Source organism: Microcebus murinus, chromosome 22 (genome assembly GCF_040939455.1).
Source record: "Microcebus murinus isolate Inina chromosome 22, M.murinus_Inina_mat1.0, whole genome shotgun sequence".
In the NCBI taxonomy this organism is placed as follows: domain Eukaryota; kingdom Metazoa; phylum Chordata; class Mammalia; order Primates; family Cheirogaleidae; genus Microcebus; species Microcebus murinus.
This window is the reverse complement of record NC_134125.1, coordinates 23,928,297-23,944,787: the sequence shown is the minus strand read 5'-3', so window position 1 is coordinate 23,944,787 and position 16,491 is coordinate 23,928,297. Positions and strand designations below refer to the sequence as shown.

At 61.7% G+C, this 16,491-nt stretch overlaps 1 protein-coding gene across 2 annotated transcripts in view; it reads right to left on the bottom strand.

Moving 5' to 3' along the window:
• Positions 1–1,308: 1,308 nt before the first annotated feature.
• The window catches only part of CABIN1 (calcineurin binding protein 1), a 170,931-nt gene continuing 155,748 nt past the window's right edge, over positions 1,309–16,491 (bottom strand). Inside the window, exons 20-28 of one of the 2 annotated variants that reach the window (XM_075996734.1) lie at positions 16,221–16,384; positions 15,247–15,343; positions 13,563–14,228; positions 12,143–12,217; positions 8,822–8,938; positions 8,350–8,632; positions 3,434–3,598; positions 1,979–2,205; positions 1,309–1,852 (exon numbers count right to left, since the gene is read on the bottom strand). In XM_075996734.1, coding sequence (XP_075852849.1) covers positions 1,709–1,852; positions 1,979–2,205; positions 3,434–3,598; positions 8,350–8,632; positions 8,822–8,938; positions 12,143–12,217; positions 13,563–14,228; positions 15,247–15,343; positions 16,221–16,384 — 1,938 coding nt within the window. In that variant the 3' untranslated portion in view covers positions 1,309–1,708. The remainder of the gene's footprint in view (positions 1,853–1,978; positions 2,206–3,433; positions 3,599–8,349; positions 8,633–8,821; positions 8,939–12,142; positions 12,218–13,562; positions 14,229–15,246; positions 15,344–16,220; positions 16,385–16,491) is intronic. The other variant, XM_012749260.2, reaches the window with a different exon arrangement.

Sequence of the window (16,491 nt, the reverse complement as noted above, 5' to 3'; positions counted from 1 at the left end):
GGCTCTGGGGAGCCTCCTGCGCCTGGAGGAGGAAGGTTGCTGCTTCCCATTTAGGCCTGGGCAGCCCTGCCATGTCTGGAGAGAGGGACGGAAGAGCAGAGGGGCTGGACGTGCAGTCTGGGGGTCTCCACACGCAGGTCCTGCAGGGAGGGGGCCTCAGCTGAGTTAACTGCTGCTGCTCAGCCTCTGAAGGCAAGTTCTGCCAGGACCCATCTGTAAGGTTTTTCGGCAGCGACGAAGAAAAGAAAGAGAGAGAGTGGGGGCCAAACCACGTGGCTTTATTATACACTCCTGTACGAGGTTCTGGGGCCCCGAGAGGGGGGGCCCCAGAAGTCACCGTCGTTTAAAGGGGCTGAGGCCTTTTAGACCCTTTGGGCGGGGCTAGGGACTTGTGGCAGGAAGAGCTGGGAATTCTCTATTGTGGCCTTGGGTGGTCGTTGAGAAATAGAGGCTGCAGGTATTTATTTGTGGAATCCAGGAGAGGAAACGTTCTTATCCAGGTGGACTTCCGGGTGTGGTTCCTCTCAGCGGGGCCTGGCAGTTTTGTCCTTGTTGGGTCTGGTCTCGTGAGCCTTTTCTTTTTTGATCTAGGGAAGGGAGGGGGCCACCACCAGCCTTACACTATCTAGGGCCACTGCACCTCTGGTTCCAGACAGCCTGGCTGCGGCCCTGGGCACGTGTCCAGCCCACACGGACCCCTCCATGCTGGGCAGAGGGGCCTGCTCCAGGGGAGTGCCGCTGTGGGGCTCCAGGGGGCAGGCGCTGGCCCAGATTGCTGGGAGCGGGTGACAGTTGTGAAGGTCAGGTTTGGGCCCTGGAGCCTGTGCATCCCCAAACAGATGGGCCTGGAGCCTGGGAGGGCAGGGCCAGCACCACACGGACTTGTTTAATGCCCTGTGGTCACAGTCTGAAAATCCTTAATACTTTTTGAATGAGGGGCCCCACCTGTGCATCCTGCGCCGGGCGTGCAGGCTTCATGTGGCCAGTCCTGTGAGGGCGAGTGTGGGGGGAGGTAAGAACTCTCCCTGCCTGCCCCACCGCCCTTTTCCTCTCCCTGACTCCCCTTCTAGCCTCCCACCACAGGGAGCCCCCACCACAGGGAGCCCCAGGAGCTTTGCAGACGGACACACCGGACACCCCTTTCCGACCTGGCTCCAGCCTCCTCAGAGGAGTCCGCCCTGCCTCTCCCCTCGCCACGCTCAGTGCCCCGGGCCTGCTGGCCTGCTGGCCCTGCCCTAGGGGAGCAGGGGTGTGGAGGCCCGTGGCCCTCCCCAGCCGCTCCTCAGGGGTGAGCAAAGAAGCAAAAACAACTGTTGAATCTTTATTAGAAAAGAAACAAACAAAAAGGGTGTGGGGTGAGCCTGGCCCTGAATGACCCTTTACTGCGACACGGGCAGAGCCTGGTGCATCCTGGCATCGGGTGTGGATGTGGCCAGCCAGGCTGGCTGCAGGCAGGTTTACAAAGTCGACATTTCGTAGAAAAAGATGCTGCTGGCTGTGCAGACTGAGAGCCAGCCACCTTCCCGAGGCTGAGACAGGCTGCTCCGGTCCGGGTGCGCACGGCCCGCCGGGCTGCAGGGAGGCAGCGGGCTGGGCCGGGCCCACATGGGCGTGGCTCCCGAGCGGGCCTCTGGCGTGCCCAGGGTCCAGGCTGAGGGCATTCCGGGCCTGGCCAGCCCGGTGCCGCTGTGGGGCTCCGGCAACCCGCTCAGATGTCCATGTAGTCGTCCTCATCGTCCGTCTCACTCTCCAGCGAGGACTCCTGGCTGGACGTCTCCAGGACCTCCAGGGCTGGCTGGCATAGGCTCTCCTTCCGCACGGTGGCAGCCGACTGGGCAGAAAGGATGGCCGACTGCAGACAGGACAGGGCAGGGCACTGGTCAGGACCCGCCTGAGGCCTCTCCGTACGCTGTGCCCGCCCAGCCCCCACGGCAACCTGCACCCACACCTGTGGCCCCTGCCCCGCACCCGAGGTCACCTTCAGCTTCTGCTTTGTTTCCTCTGAGATGCTGCCTTTGGGAGAGAGCAGGGTTGGGGTGGGTGGCGTGACGGTGATCTCAGGAGGGAACTTGGTGGCGGCCGACGGGATGACCAGCTTTGGCATGTTGGGCAGAAGGCGTGACTTGGCCCGGCTGGGCTCTGCCTTGCCCGAGTGGCCCTCAGGTGGCTGGGCACTCCCACTGCTGGGAACCTTGGAGGTGGTGGCTGTGAGGAAAGACATCGGGGCTGAGCCTCACTCGAAGCCTCCTGGGCGCCCCCATACCTTTCCAGGTTAGGCCTCCCTCAGTGTCCCCTCTGGAAAAGAAAGGGACCAAGAGCACCTGCAGTCTTTTGCATCAGACTGTGGGCGCCTTTCCTAGGATCTGTGTAGTCTGTGCTGACTGGCAGGCTCCCAGGCTTCTGCCCTGGGCCACTGCGTGGCTCAGGCCCTGCAGGGACCCAACTCTGGCTCTGAGTTTTGGGGTGCTAAGACTGTGACCCCACCCAGGAGTACCGTGAACTCTGGGCGCCCAGGGCCTGGGACATAGAGGGCCCTTGAGCCTTCCCAGGGCCTCTGCAGGCCGTCAGGCATTGTGCTCACACCAACGGCTACCTCCCTACAACCACCCTAAGACACATGTCCTATTAGTGTCCACATCCCAGGAGGACACTGAGGCCCAGAACTGGCCCCAGGGTGCCCACTTTCCCCGCACGCTCCAGGGGGAGTGAGGGCTGCGTCTCCCCGCGGCCCGGAGGTAGCCGGGCAGTTGCAGGATGCAGTCCTGGGGCCTGGCAGCCTCCAGGGAGCTGCAGAGCTGGGAGGACCCGGATGGCCTGGCTGGTCTCCACATTCCTCTGCAGCCCCATGGCTTTAAAAGGAGCAGGATTTACTCAGAGCCCATGCCTGGCCCCCAGGGGCTGGCGCCAGGTTTGTCATCCTGAGTGGTCTGTAGGAGGCCAGGGCCAGGAGGAGTCCCCAAGGGGCCTGGCTGGTTGGGGCGGCTGGTGGGAACAGGCTGGACCCAGGGCTGGGGCTGGGATCTGACTCGGCTGGTGATGGGGATGCCTGCCTGTCCTGGCCCAGCCCGGCCACCCCTCTGCTTGCTGCTGACGTCCCTTGGATGCCTGTCACCAGCCCAAGCTCCTCCCCATACATGCCTGTCCCTCTCCTGCTGTACTCTGGGCTCAGCCTGGGCTCTGCAGTGGCCTGAGCAGGAATCCTGTCCTTGTGAGTGGCCCCCCTGTGAAGCCAGGGGTGTGAGGAGCTCTGGGGGTCATTCTCTTTTTTGTCCCTGATGACGGTCTACCCACCACTCTTCAGCCTGGGTCCTGTCCTTGGCCCCCTACCAGCCCCACCCCTGATTCCTCCCCACCTCTTCTCCATGGCCTCAGGAAGCCAGCTGTGAAGCAGCCCTGAGGGGGCTGGTGCCAGGCTGCTTCCGACTCGCCTTACCTTGGCTGCAAGTGGGCTCAGTGCCTGTCCGGGGGGCAGCCTCCACGGGCCAGCAGTGTGGCTCTGCGGGGGCACCTGTGGGGGCTGACTTCACCTGCTGACTGCGCCGTGGCTCCTGGGGTGAGAAGCCAGCGCCCTCTGCCACTCTCGCCAGCTCTTCTCCCTCTGTGGGGACAGGAGGCCAGCTGCAGGTTATGGACTCACCCACCCCTCAGGCTCTCATGCGTCTGCCAGGCCCTGTGTGCCCTGGGACACCTGGCTGGGGAGTGTGGCCTATGCAGGGACCCTGGCCCAGGGACCCATGCAGGCGGCCTGACAGGAAACTGCCCACCAGCCGAGTGGATGCTGGTGGGGGCTGGCTCCCCACCCTGGTGGCGGTACACCTGACACAGCGGGGCACGCCTAAGACTGCATGGCCCCCAGGCCCAGAAAAACACCTGCATGTGGCTGTGAGAGGCAGGCTCATGCGGGTGGTGTCCACTCTCCCTTCTGGCTCAGGTAAGCGGCAATCTGAAACCAGGAGAGAGCCAAATACAAACAACTCAACTGAAACTGAAGGATGGAGGAGCTTGGTGGCACCGCGGCTGCCTGCCAGGTCAGGCCACACCTTCCCTGGCATGAGACAGCGACCAGGAACTTGCCTCAATTATGCCAAGGACTAGATGGGCAAAGGCCGCGCCACAGGCCGCCAGCCAGGTTGTTACTCAGCACTGGCCCTGTGCTTCCCAGGCCTCAGGCTCCACCTCCGGCTTCCTCACAGCTCCCTGCCTGCCTCCTTCCACCTCCTCACTGTACCCTCACAGTGCCTGGCCCTCCTCTGCACTGGCCTGGCCAGCTTGTCTGCCAGGACACCCTCTGCCCTCCCCAGCAGGAGGCGCTGGCTTCCCTCCTTGGCCCGCAGGAGGACAGGCAGGGGCCTGGGCACCCCCAGCTGCTACGCCCGGGGCTCCTGCCTGCTGGCATCCAGGTCTAGACAGTCTGCCCAAGGCCTTGTCTTAAGCCCCCGCCCCTGTGGCCACTCCCTCCCTTCCTTGGTGCCACTGACTGGCCATCCATAGTCACAGCCTATTCCCAGGTCAGCCACAACGGCCGGCCGTCTGCAAGGGTAAGTTCCTCCGCAGGCCCCTGCTGCCCTGCAGGCAGGCTGGGCACATGCCCCCAGGCGGGCCCTCGTGGGCCCCCAGGCCAGGCCCTTCCATGGGTGGCACCAGCACAGCCCTAGCTCCCTCCCCTCCGCATCTGTCATCTGTCCCCTGGGGGAGGGAGGGAAGCCTGGCTGTCCTGCTGACAGCAATCCACAGGACAAGCAGCACAGGATGAGGTAGGGCCAGGGCCCCCTTCCCCAAGGCTACCCTGGCAGCCCCATGAGGAAGATTAGGGTGGGCCTGAGGGGAAGGCGATCTACCTGGAGCCTCCCCAATGCCCCCATGCCTCAGGTTCTCTGCCTGCGGGAAGTAGGTGGCCAGGCGAAAATCCTGTGCCACTGAGGCAACTCTCCCTGCACCCAGGGCAGACTCGCGGCCCTGGCACCAGGCCTGGGCTGTTCCCCAGGAGGGGTCCTGGGAGGCCCCTGGGCCTGGTTCTGCCTCTGTTAGCTTCTCAGGACTGCTTGGTCCTGACGGGGAGCAGGAGCAGCCTCTCCACCCTCCCCGCCCTAAGAAGCCTGGCTGCCTCAGAGAGGGCCTGTCACGCGGCCAGGCACTGCTCTGCGACAGCCGCTGGAGAGTCAGCTGTGCGCCAGGCCCCGGCCTGTGCTGAGCAGACCCTGGCAAGCATGGTGATAAACACATGCCCAGAGGAGAAGGAAACCCGGACAGACGTGCCAGGGCCCCTGTGGGGACACATATGAGCCCTGACTGACCCTGAGCTCCCCAAGTGCATTTGCCACGTGAGGCCGTGGCCTGGGCAGCACGGCTCAGGAAGGTGGGTGAGCTCTTTACTAAGGACCAGAGACGCTTGAGAGCCCCTCGCCCACCTGATGTGGCCGCTTACCCAGGTGTGAGGGGCCCTGGTGGGAAGCCCGTCCAGGTCTCCTCTGCACCCACCTGCCCGGCTCTTGCGCACCTCAGGGAGGGCGTCCTGGGAGAATTCATCTTCCAATCTGCTCTCCCAGGTGGCTCAGCTGTTGCTCAGCCCCAGCTCCCAGCCTCACAACCAGTCCCAGCTTCAGTTCCAGGCCTGCACACTCTCTTGTCACAGGGCACCTTTGCAGGTGGGCCCTGCTGTCAACAGGAGCTGTAGAAGTGGCCACACCATCATGCCAGGGAGGCTAGACCCTGATGCGGCTGGTTCCTTCCTGGTGGTTTCCCTGTTCTAGAGAGCCTGTCCCAGCCAGGCCCTGCTACCACCCCAGAAAGCTCTGGGAGCAATCTGGGACACCCATCCCAAGGTGGCTGGCCGAGCACCACCTGCTTGTGGATCTGCAGCAGCCCTGAGAGGGCAGGCGGTGGGGGTGCGCCGAGGCCTGGACCTGTCCGGAAGAGGCCTCTGACAGGCCTGCACAGGTACATTCTCAGCCAAGGGTGGCCACCAGCCCCAGCGTCATTCAAGAGTTCCATCCTGGCAAAAGACTATTTAAGTTAGTTTTGGGAGAGGAAATAGAAAACGATCCACTCTCCAGGCTAAAGAGCATATGCTAGGAAACAGATACTCTTCCCTTGATTGAAGATAAGACGAGGATGTGAGTTATATATAGCCTTTAGCCTGCCTGGGGTGGGACAGGCAAGGTGGAGAGGGAGGCAGCCAGCCAGCCTCTAGGGGGCCCCTCGGGCCCTGCCTCCTGGCATGCCAAGGAACCCCTCCCACACTGTACCAGGGATGGTGTCTGTGGCCAACAGTGCTGGTCAGTTGCTCCTAGATTAGGTCACAGAAGATGCTGTGGCTTCCTCTGTGGGGTCGCTGCCTCTGGGGAGAGCCAGTCGCCACAACACAGACACTCAGCTGTTCACAGATGCCCACAAGTGAGGAGCTGGGGCCTCCAGCCACAGCCAGCAAGGACCTGAGGCTGCCAACACCCTCGAGAGCTCAGAGGACCAGCTGACAGCTTGACTGCACCACATGAGAGCGCCTGAGCCAGGGCCTCCCCGCTAGCCTCTTGGGAATTCCTGACCCCCAAAATCTACAAGACAATGAGAGGGCAAGACCCCAAGGTAGAGGGACAGGAGTTGGGTCTTTGCAGGAGTGAGTGAGCCACAAACACTGACTGGCTCTCATTGCCACTACCCTTTGAAATCACCACCACCAACCCCCCACCAGTCTCTGCTCACTATCTGTTCCAAATCCTGCAGTGCTCTCATCTTTAATTCATAGGTTCTGTGTAGGAAACTGAGGCAGAGAGAAGAGGGACCACCAAGGTCATGTAACCACTACTTAACAGTGCTTCACCTGCTCTTTGTCCTATAGCCTTCAGAGGCTCCTCTCGGAACAAACAGCCACAGAAGCTGACCCCGAGGGGAAGTGATTCTTCCTCCTGTGGGGCCACAGGCAGCACACCTGCAGCTGACTAGGCTCAGGGCTACACTTTCTCGCTCCTCAGAGCAAACTAGAGGAGGCATCAGGTGAAAACACCAGTGCCTGATGCTTGAGCCACAGTGGGAATGGGCTGAGGATGCCCAGCTTGGCCTCATTCAGGCCATGTGGCCCACGGGGCTCTCAGGTCTGCCTTCTGCCAGGCACTCCTGCCAGGGCAGCTGTCCCCCGTTGCTCAGACGAGTTGGGAAATGACACAGCTGAGGTTACATGGCTGGAAGCAGCAGCCCGAGATGTGACCCTCAACCATGGGACCGAGAGTGAGAGGACAGGCGAGACTTCAGGGGTGACCTGGCTGTGGACCAACACAGAGTATGGGGCAAGGGCACTGGCCAGGTCCCTGAGACAGGGCGAGGAAGCAGAGAAAGGCCTGAAAGCCCTGAAAGGGTCAGCGAGGCCACAGGGAACCCACCAACCAGGCTGCTCTCCCCTGGGTCCCACTGGCTGGGGAGATGAACGGGTTAGGGACCATCCCTGTCCTATTACGGGGTCTTAGAGACTGGCTGAGGTCCCAGGGTCCTGGGAACCAACAGGGAGGGCCCCACCGCCCTGGGTGGCAGTGGAAACCAGCCTAGCCTTGAGCGGAGCCCAGCCTGGCAGAATCACAGCTGCCAGAGCTGCAGGTGTGTTAGGACTAGCGAAGGTGACTGTGCCTTGTGCACAGGCTCTTACTCACTGGCCTTAGGGGCACTGCTTCAGTGCTCCTTCAAGGAAAGCCCCGGCCTGTCTCCCTGCTGGGCAGGCTGCCAATCCGGTGGGTCCTGGGCTTTAGAGGGAACAAGAGCTCCCAGCAACAGAGCTGGCAGGGCTCTCTACTGCCCACACCCTTGTCCTGTTTTCTTTCACAAGCCCCAGACCTGCCCCTGCCCTCATACTGGCTAGCTTGTCTTGCCCACGGGGGTGTGATGGGCCCTGCACAGATCGGCAGGGCCTGGTGCTCAGGAACTGCTCACAGGCATCTGTGCTCAGGTGTTGGTGGCCTGGCAGCATGTTTCCAGGGAGGCCTGGTCTGGGCTAGTTTCCCCTTCTCCTACCTGATCAAGCCACTGGCTTTGTAGGGAGGAGACCATGACAGTGGCCAACAGTCCCTGACACTGCTTGCTCTCTCCCTCCTCACCATTCCCTTTCACAGATGGGGAGACCGAGGCACCGAGGGTTAAGAGTGCCAGACGAAGGATGTGCCAACCAGGGCTACTGATGCTACCATTGACTGGTGAGTGACCCAGCAGCTGCCTGTCCCCAATGGATCAACCGCCTGAGCTGGAGGGCACCCCAGCCTCCTTCCTGCCGGCCCTCTCCACACAAGGAGGATTGCTGGTGGCAGGGGCCTGGCTTGGCTCTGGCAGAGCTGGGCGTGGGGATCTCATGCCACCAGGGCTGGGACTCACCTGGGCCTAGAGAAGCCATGCTGGGGGTGGCCTCGGGCCTGTGTGGCCGGGGAGGCCCAGGGTCCTTGGGCGGGTCCGGGGTAGAGGCTGACGCTGAGGGAGGGCAGGCGCTAACAGCTGTGGTGGCAGCCAGCGCAGGGCGAGGCTTGGTGTGAGCATCACTGGGCCGCTGGAGAGTGTCGGCTGGCACAGGGTCAGGGGCTGTGGGGGCCACCACAGCAGGAAAGAAGTTCTCTCGGCTGTCCTTGGGGTGTTTTGGGGTGGTAGGCATGTCCCCCGAGGCCTGTGAGGATGGAGAAGAGGTGAGGAATGCCAGCTCGCAGCCCTGAGCCCATGCTGCCGTGTCATGTTCAGCCCACCACGCTGCCCCATAGGATGCCCCGTGGGGTCCTGGGACTGCCAACACAGCCTCACTGCCTGGCCCCTACAATGCTGCCCACAGGGTCACCAGAGGTAGGACCTTCTGCCCTACCTTCCCGCTAGACATGCTGTCCACAGCACAGGGTTGGGCCCCAGGGGACCAGCATGGGCTCCTCCCAGACGCCGCAGCATGGCACAGCACACGGGGGCCCGTCCTGACCACATGGAGCTGGGGACAGGGCATTTCAAGCAGAGCCAATGTCAGAAGAGACAGGGTCATTGGTGGAAACGAACTGCCCCCCAAGCACCAAGGTGCCTGCCAGCAGGCATGTGACTCCAGCGGCACAGTGGATTTAGTGCAGTGGAGGGGCTGGGGGCTTGGCTCACACGTTGGTTGAGGCCGACCCCTTAGCTTGGCTGTGCCGCCGTAAGGTGCCCTGCCTCACTCACCTCTAGATTGGCTGTCCGGGTGCTGATGCCTACACACCCATCCCAGGAGGGCTGGGCTGAGTGTGGCCAGGAGGAGAGGCCACGAGAATAGAGCCCCAAAAGGGCATTGTGGCAGAAGGGACTATGGACGAAGACTTGGAGGCCCCTAAGGCCCGGCCCACCTGGGAACCGGAGGCCTGTGGCGGGGGTTGCTGCCAAAGTCGGGCTGCAGCAGAGGCTGAGCTGGGGGCACCGCAGGCCACAGTATCACGCCCGGGGAGCAGACTCTGGCAGTGCCCCCTTGGCTCCCCCAACTCTCTCAGGACCCTCCCACTAGTGGCCCTTGGGAAGTTGCACCCGGGTGGCAGTGTGAGTAGACACACCAGGGCAAGGTGAGTGCTGTGTCCCTGTCCTTACTCAGGGGTGGGCCTCAGCTGCAGGTGACAGCACTGAGCTTCTATGTCCAGAGACTCTCCAGGCGTGTGCTGGGCTGCCATGGCAACTGGGACATGCCTCGAGCAAAATGGACACTCTTTGAGGGGCGGATGCAGTGGGTCTGATGGCCACAGTCACCTCCTTCCCAGTGCAAGGTCAAGGATGGCTGTGACTGTCCCACTTGCCTCCCTGAGGTGGCTTCTGGCTGGGTGGAGGGTTGGTGGTGCAGGTGGTATAGACCTGGGGGAGACCCTGAGATGGTGCCCTGCCTCCCCCACCCGCAATGAGATGGACGGGTGGCAGTGGGGAGAACAGAGCAGCCTTCAGGATGTACGAGGAGGAGGCAAAGTGCAAAGGGGAGAGACAGGGAGGCATGACTGGACTTCAGGGAGGGAAGGACCTGAGGCGAGCAGGCGGCACACCATGCAGCTCTTGGCCTAGGGTAGGAAACATGGTTAGAGGGCCTCAGAGTAGATACCAGGGGCACCTCCACCCCACGGGGTCTAGGAGGCAGGTGGGCAGGTCAGAACTTCACTGGGGTAGACCTCAGGACCGTGGGCTCACCTCTCCTCCATAGCCTCCTGCACCCCAGGAGGGGACTGCTGAGCCTGGCCTAATGTTGCCCAGCAGGCAACCTAAAGGTCAGGACCAGGTCCCCTGGCTCTGGCTACTCCCATGACCAGACAGTGTCTTTCAAGCATCGCTGACAGAAACTTCTGCCTGCCTACCCCTTGGGACCCTGAGATTTGTGTGCCTCAGCTCCTCTGAGACCTCAGGAAATAGGACGCTTCACTGCCCTTGGCTTCTGCCAGCTCAGCACCCCTTTCTTCTCAGGCCAGGGAAGGGGTAGGTTTTGGGGGTTTCCTGTATGGGCCTGTCATTTTACACACCTTAAAGTCAGAAACAGCCCTCCTCTCTCCAGTGTGGTCACCACCCACATGTCCACCCACTCCATTGGGCCAGTGGAGGAGGCAAGGGGGTCCCCTGGCAAGCCTGGGCCTGAGCTCTGCACTGGTGCCCTGGCGGTCAGTCTTGCTCCGTGGAGCACAGAGGCTGTGGTAAGGGCCACAGTGGCTGTGAGGTAAACTCTGGCTACATGGACAATAAGGAGTGATGGGGACCACAGGGCACTGGGGCATGTCCTACCAAGGGTTCTGGCCCTCAGCTGGGCACTGGGCCCAGCTACTCCCCTGGAGTGTCCCCTATCAGGCCCACAGCCCGCTGGGTCAAAGTTGAACTCCCCTGGGCTTCCTCAGACCTAGAGTCCAGGCAGGCATGGTGGCCCGATGCCCCACTCCACTGAGAAGAAGCTCGTCTGGACTCCACCTGGAGTGATCAGGCCACCCCTTGGGACAGGAGGCTGCACCTATTCAAATGGCAAGCCACTCACCCTGACCTGGAGGCTTTTGCTTTAGACGGGGTGCCATTGCTCTTTCTGTCTGCCACACCCACTCCTCCCCACACACCCTCCCACTGGGCTAATACACCCCCCTGCACCTCCTCCTCAGTCATCTGGACCCTTCCCCATAGCCAGACCTGCCTGTGGCCTTCCCTCAAGCCGGGCCTCGCCCATGGAGACCCCTCTCCTTCAGCCTCAGCCCTGCTCTGCTCAAGCCCCGTCCATACCCATCTCTCCTCAAAAACAGCCCTGGTGGCGGGGCTCCCCTATCCAGCGGGCATCCATCCTCACTGCCTCGGCCCCACTGACTGGCTGGTGCCTGGGAACACTCTCCTTTCTGGACACCAACCCGTCCCGTCCCGAGTCTCCCTCCCCCACCTGTGCTTGGCCCTGCCCGTGCCCTCTCCTGGCCTCTGGTCTGCACTGATGGCCTCAGGGGCACCTACACCAGGCAAGGTCCCCCAGGCAGGGACTCCTAACTTCCTGCCCTTTCCCTTGAAAGAGTCTCAGACTCAACACAAACCCCATCTCAACCTTGGCTTAGGCCATCCCAGGCACATCCTTTGAGGGGCCTCCTTCATGCTCTGCCAGCCCCACTTCACACCATCTCTTGGACCCCCCACCCTGGCCTGGCAGGGACCCAAGAGGGACTTAGTTGCCCTGTTCCCTCCCTGGCTCGATAAACCCAGGACTCCCACTCACCCTCTCAGGATGAGCTCCTGGTCCCCACATGCCCTCCCTGCAGTGGGCCCTATACAGGCTGTGTCTCTGCCTTACACCCCAGCCACTTGCTCCTAATCAGCCTGACTCTGAGGTCACTTCCTCTACCTCTGTCCCAAATGGAATCACCTTTCCAGGGGAGGTCAGCTGGCTAGGGGCCATCCTCCCAATTTATTGAGAAGGTAGCTGAGGTGAGAGGACCCCTCAGGTTGTACATGTGTGTCTGAGCCAGGGTCAAGGCCTTGCCCACTGTAGGGCAGTGCCTAATCCCATGCCAGTGGCCAGGGTGCTCCCTGTGGGCCTAGGGCTCAGCCACCTCCCACCCATCACCCCTTGTCCCATGCTAACCACAGGAGCAGTCTCAGGAACATACCCACCTAGCCTGCATTCCAGGGTGAGAAGTGGGGCAGGCCCGTTAGACAAGGCTGGCACAGCCTAGGCCGGGCTTACCTGTCTCTGGGCAGCGGCCCCAAGGTGGACCTGACAGAACTTCACGGCCTGCTCCAGCGCAGCCTCCTCATCCACCTGAGCAACAAGATGCCTGTGGTCAGGGGGCCCTGGCCTGTCTGTGCATGCAGCACAGACCAGCCGGGTGGGTGGTGGGGGTGCGCCTGTGGCTCAGGTACCCGCCTCCACCACTGCCTCTGATGGAGAGCTCCCCCCACTGCTGACTGCACCCAGCCCCCCAGCCCTAACTGGGAAGTAGGGGCAGTTGCTTGCCCACCTCTGGGGGACGGGTACAGGCCAAACTCTCACAGCACCAGGTGCTGGTGCCAGGACTGGACCCAGCCACCCTCTGGGCCCACATGGCCAGGACTGGACCCAGCCACCCTCTGGGCCCACATGGCCAGGACAAGTTCATTTCTGTGGCTGAGTTATTTACGTCCTCAAGGGCTAAGGCTGACAGGGGGACTCAGGGCCCCAACCAAGCCTTCAAATGCGGCAGAGGCATGGCTGCTAGGGGATGAGGGAAGTCCTCTAAGCTAAAACCTGCCTCTCAAGTAGGCAGGATGCAGGGCTGTGATCAGAGTGGGAAGGGCCTTTTGGAATCCCAGGCCTGATGTGGCTGTGCCAAGGGTGTCTTGGAGCTCAACAGCCCAAGGGTGGTACGAGACTGGGGAGGCGTGGGGGTCACCCTGGACGAGCAGTGGGCAGGGAGGAGGGAGATGCCACACGCTGCTGGGTGAGGCCAGAGGAGCAGGAAAGGGAGGGAAAGGACCCAGCCCCACCAGCAAGGAGAGCAGCACTTGGAGGTTTTCTAAGTAATTAGCAACAAAGACAAATGGAAGTTAATGCTGGATGCTGGTGAGGTGGACATAGGATAGGCGTTCTCTACGGTGGCGCTGCAAATTGACATGATCTAGGAAACAGTACATTTCAGCATGGTTATCCCATCTGAGCCAGTTACTTAAGTTCTGGGGATTCCTCCTGTGGGAATAATTTTAAATAGAGAAAAAGGTATGTATCTGATACACTAAAAAAAAAAAAAAAAAAAAAAAAAAAAAGTCAGGCAAAATAAGGGTACCAGGCTCTCTGGTCACACTGAGAGCACTGTAGCCACCTTTATGTGACAGCCACAGAAGTCTCGAAGGAAGTGCCCCGAGATGCATCTGGGGACCCAGCATAGCAGTGGGATGGGGTCTCGCCTTCCTGTGCTGGACTTGAGAAGGCTCCTGCAATGTGGTCTCTGTTCCTCTTCAGGCTGAATACAGACATTTTAGAGCTCACCGCAAAATGTGAACAGTGGGGATGGGTGGGATTCCTAAAGCCCACCCGAGGGCAGGCCGGGCACGTGTGAACAGCCAGGGATGACCCTCCTTGAGAACAGAAAGGCAAGGGCAGGGCACGGCGAGCCGGCAGATAGGCCCACCTGCTTGATGAGCATGTAGGTCTCAGACATGATCCTCTCCACGCGGCCCAGGTCGTAGGCCACACCCTTCTGGCCCTGCTGCCACACGCGGTAGGCATCCAGCAGGAGCGTCTTGCCTGACTCCGTGTCCTCCAGGAGCTTCCTCTTGCGGCTAGGCCGTAGGGGTGGCTCCTCAGTCTGGCCGCTTGCCCTGGCCCCCGTGGTGGTGGCAGCAGCCGGGGCAGAGGCTGGCTGGGCTGGGGTGAGCGGGGTGGGCTGCTGCCGTGCGCTGATGCTCAGCTCCTCCAGGGACAGCTCGGTGGGCCGGCTCTCAGGGCCCCGGTCCCTTGGGGGGCGGCCTGGCAGCAGGGGCAGTGTCCGCTCCAAGTCTGAGCGGCGAACAGCAGCCTCGCCCGTGTCCATGGGCTCAGTGGGCCCTGCCCGGGGGGTCTCCTTGTCTTTCCGCTCCACGCCTTGGTCTGCACTGTCTCCTGCATCCATGGCCACAGGCCGGTGACCCACTTTGCCCCCTGGCTCAGGCCCCGGCGCTGAGCTATCAGCCAGAGGGGGCTTCTTGGGGTGGGGGAGGCCCTCCTGGCCATCCTCGGGACTGGCCTTGTGTGAGACGTCGGTGGTCATCCTGGCTCCTGGGAGGACACAGGCCTTAGGCCCCGGGCGTTCTGACCCCTGTGAGGAAACCAAAGATAAGACTGTGTCTGGTGTCTCCACTGCGACAAAGCACCCCTGGGCGCCAAGTGTGCCTACCCCAGGCCTCTCCCAGCCAACATGACTCTGACTCTGGACATCTGCCAGCTGGCCAGGGCTGTGCCCCAGCTATCAGAGAGGACACTAGGCCCAGAGACCTGCCTGACAGCCTTCCCTCCTCTGCACTTGCAGCTGCCCTACCACACTCCAGGTAGCCAGGGCCCGAGGGACTCTGGAGGTGGAGCTGCTCCTGAGTGGGAGGCCTGGCCCTAGTGGGGGTGGCACTGTCCAGCTTGCATTTGGCTCCGGATGTAAGCCTTGAGATATCTCTGAGCGTTTTTTTGTTTTGTTTTGTTTTTCCCACTTATTTATTGTCTCTCTGAGCGTTTTTATGAGAAGGGGACCTGCCCAGGACCACCAAATGTGCTTGCTGCAGAGCCAAGTCCTCTTGGCCCCTAGAGCATGAGGACTGGGGTGAGGGTTGGCGAGGACCACTCCCTCCCCAGGTTCAGAGTGCTGTCCCAAGCCCCTGCACCAAGCCACAGCCAGCCCTACTGGGGGGCTGTGCTCTGGAGTCGGTGGTCCTAGCTCAGCTCCCAGCTGCCCCATCTGCTAGGCTGGTTACTTAAACTCCTGCAGTCCGGGTGCTCAGCTGCGAAATGGGGGTTCTACTGCACCGGCTTACAGGATAAAAAGGGATGGTACACATACATGTGCTCTCACAGGCCTTGGTCAGTCTGCCAGGGGGAGGGCTCGGGACCCCGCCCTGGGTGGGGCGCACTGCTCAGGAGCTCAGCCCGGTGGAGGGTCACTATGGCTCTCATTAATCACCAAGTGCATCAGTGCCTCTCTAGGTGCTCGTGTGCTCGGTGCCATGTCTGACCTTCCCTACCTAGGCAGAAGGAATACGGGCACTACTTCATAGATAGGGACAAGGGTGTACAAATGGTGGGATCAGGCCCACCACTGTGGACTGTGGAGAGGGGAAGGGGTGGTGTACCTCCGCGAGCTCACTCAGGGTGTCCTCCAGCACCTTCACAGTGAGGATGAAGGCCCGCTGTGCCAGGACCTGGCGGTCAGCATCTCGCAGATACTTCCTGTAGTCATATGGGGTGGCCAGAGATGACAGGAGAGCATTAGACACCACACAGCACTGCTGGATGGTGGCCCTGTGCCCCATCCCTGCCCTGAGAATGCCTGTTCATCCTTCATTCCATCTGCTGGGGTGCATGAGACCGCATGAGACCTCGGCCCCTCCACACCCAGCAGGCCTCTGACCTGGCACTAGGTTGCTGCCCTGGGCCCCTGGCTTGGCTGCAGCAGGCCCACCCTGCATGCTGGGTTCAGGGAGAGCTGGGGAGGGCCTACAGTGCCTCTCCTGCAGGCCTGGCCCATCTCCCGTGTGCCCCAGACCCCAGCTGGAGGTGCCCTAGGCTGAATGAGACAGAGAAGGTGAGGCAATGCAGGCATGGGAGGCTGTCTCCATCGGAGCTGCCTCCCTCCAGGCATCCCTCCGATGCTCCCTGCAAATGGCAGCTGCAGCAGATGCCCCTCTGTTCTGTCCCGCCCCTTCTGGCAGAGAGATCCTGCCTACCTCTGAGGCCCAGACCCCTGTTGCCCACCCTACTGTCATCGGCCTTTGCCTAGCCATGCCATGGCTATTGTTTTAACATTTGTTTTCCCTATGACCTGGTGGCACCTCTGAGAGCCCTGAGCTGGGGGAAACAGGAGGAGAGGAAAGGCTGGGTTGTCAGGGCCTCCATGAGGAACCAGGATCAGTGGGGAGAGCCTGTGTCTGTCCCAGGGTGCTTAGGGGCAGAGGATGCAGTTTTAGGTTCTCGACGCTGGACAGAGAGGCCCCTGAGGAAAAAGAAGGGCTGGTCTGGTGGGCCTCCTTTGTTTTCATTACTGCAGGGGGTGGGGGCCAGGGGGCCAGGCAGCAAGCCAGGCTGTGCCCAGGGTGGCTGTACTCACTTGCCCTGGTCTGGGGTCCGCTGCAGCATGGAGGACACCTTCAACAGGGTGCTGTGGTCCCGCAGCTGGGCCAGCACCTTGAGCAGCAGCACGATGGAGCGGTTCATATGCCAGGCGAAGCTGCCTGGTCGGTCGATCTCGTCCACAGGGATCCGCCAGATGCCCTGTGGGATGGACGGATGGGGTAGGCATGTGAAGGAGGCTGCTGTAGCCAGAGTCTCAGGGACACCCCTGCCTGCGGTTTCCTGGAACCTGCTGCAGTGCCAGAGGA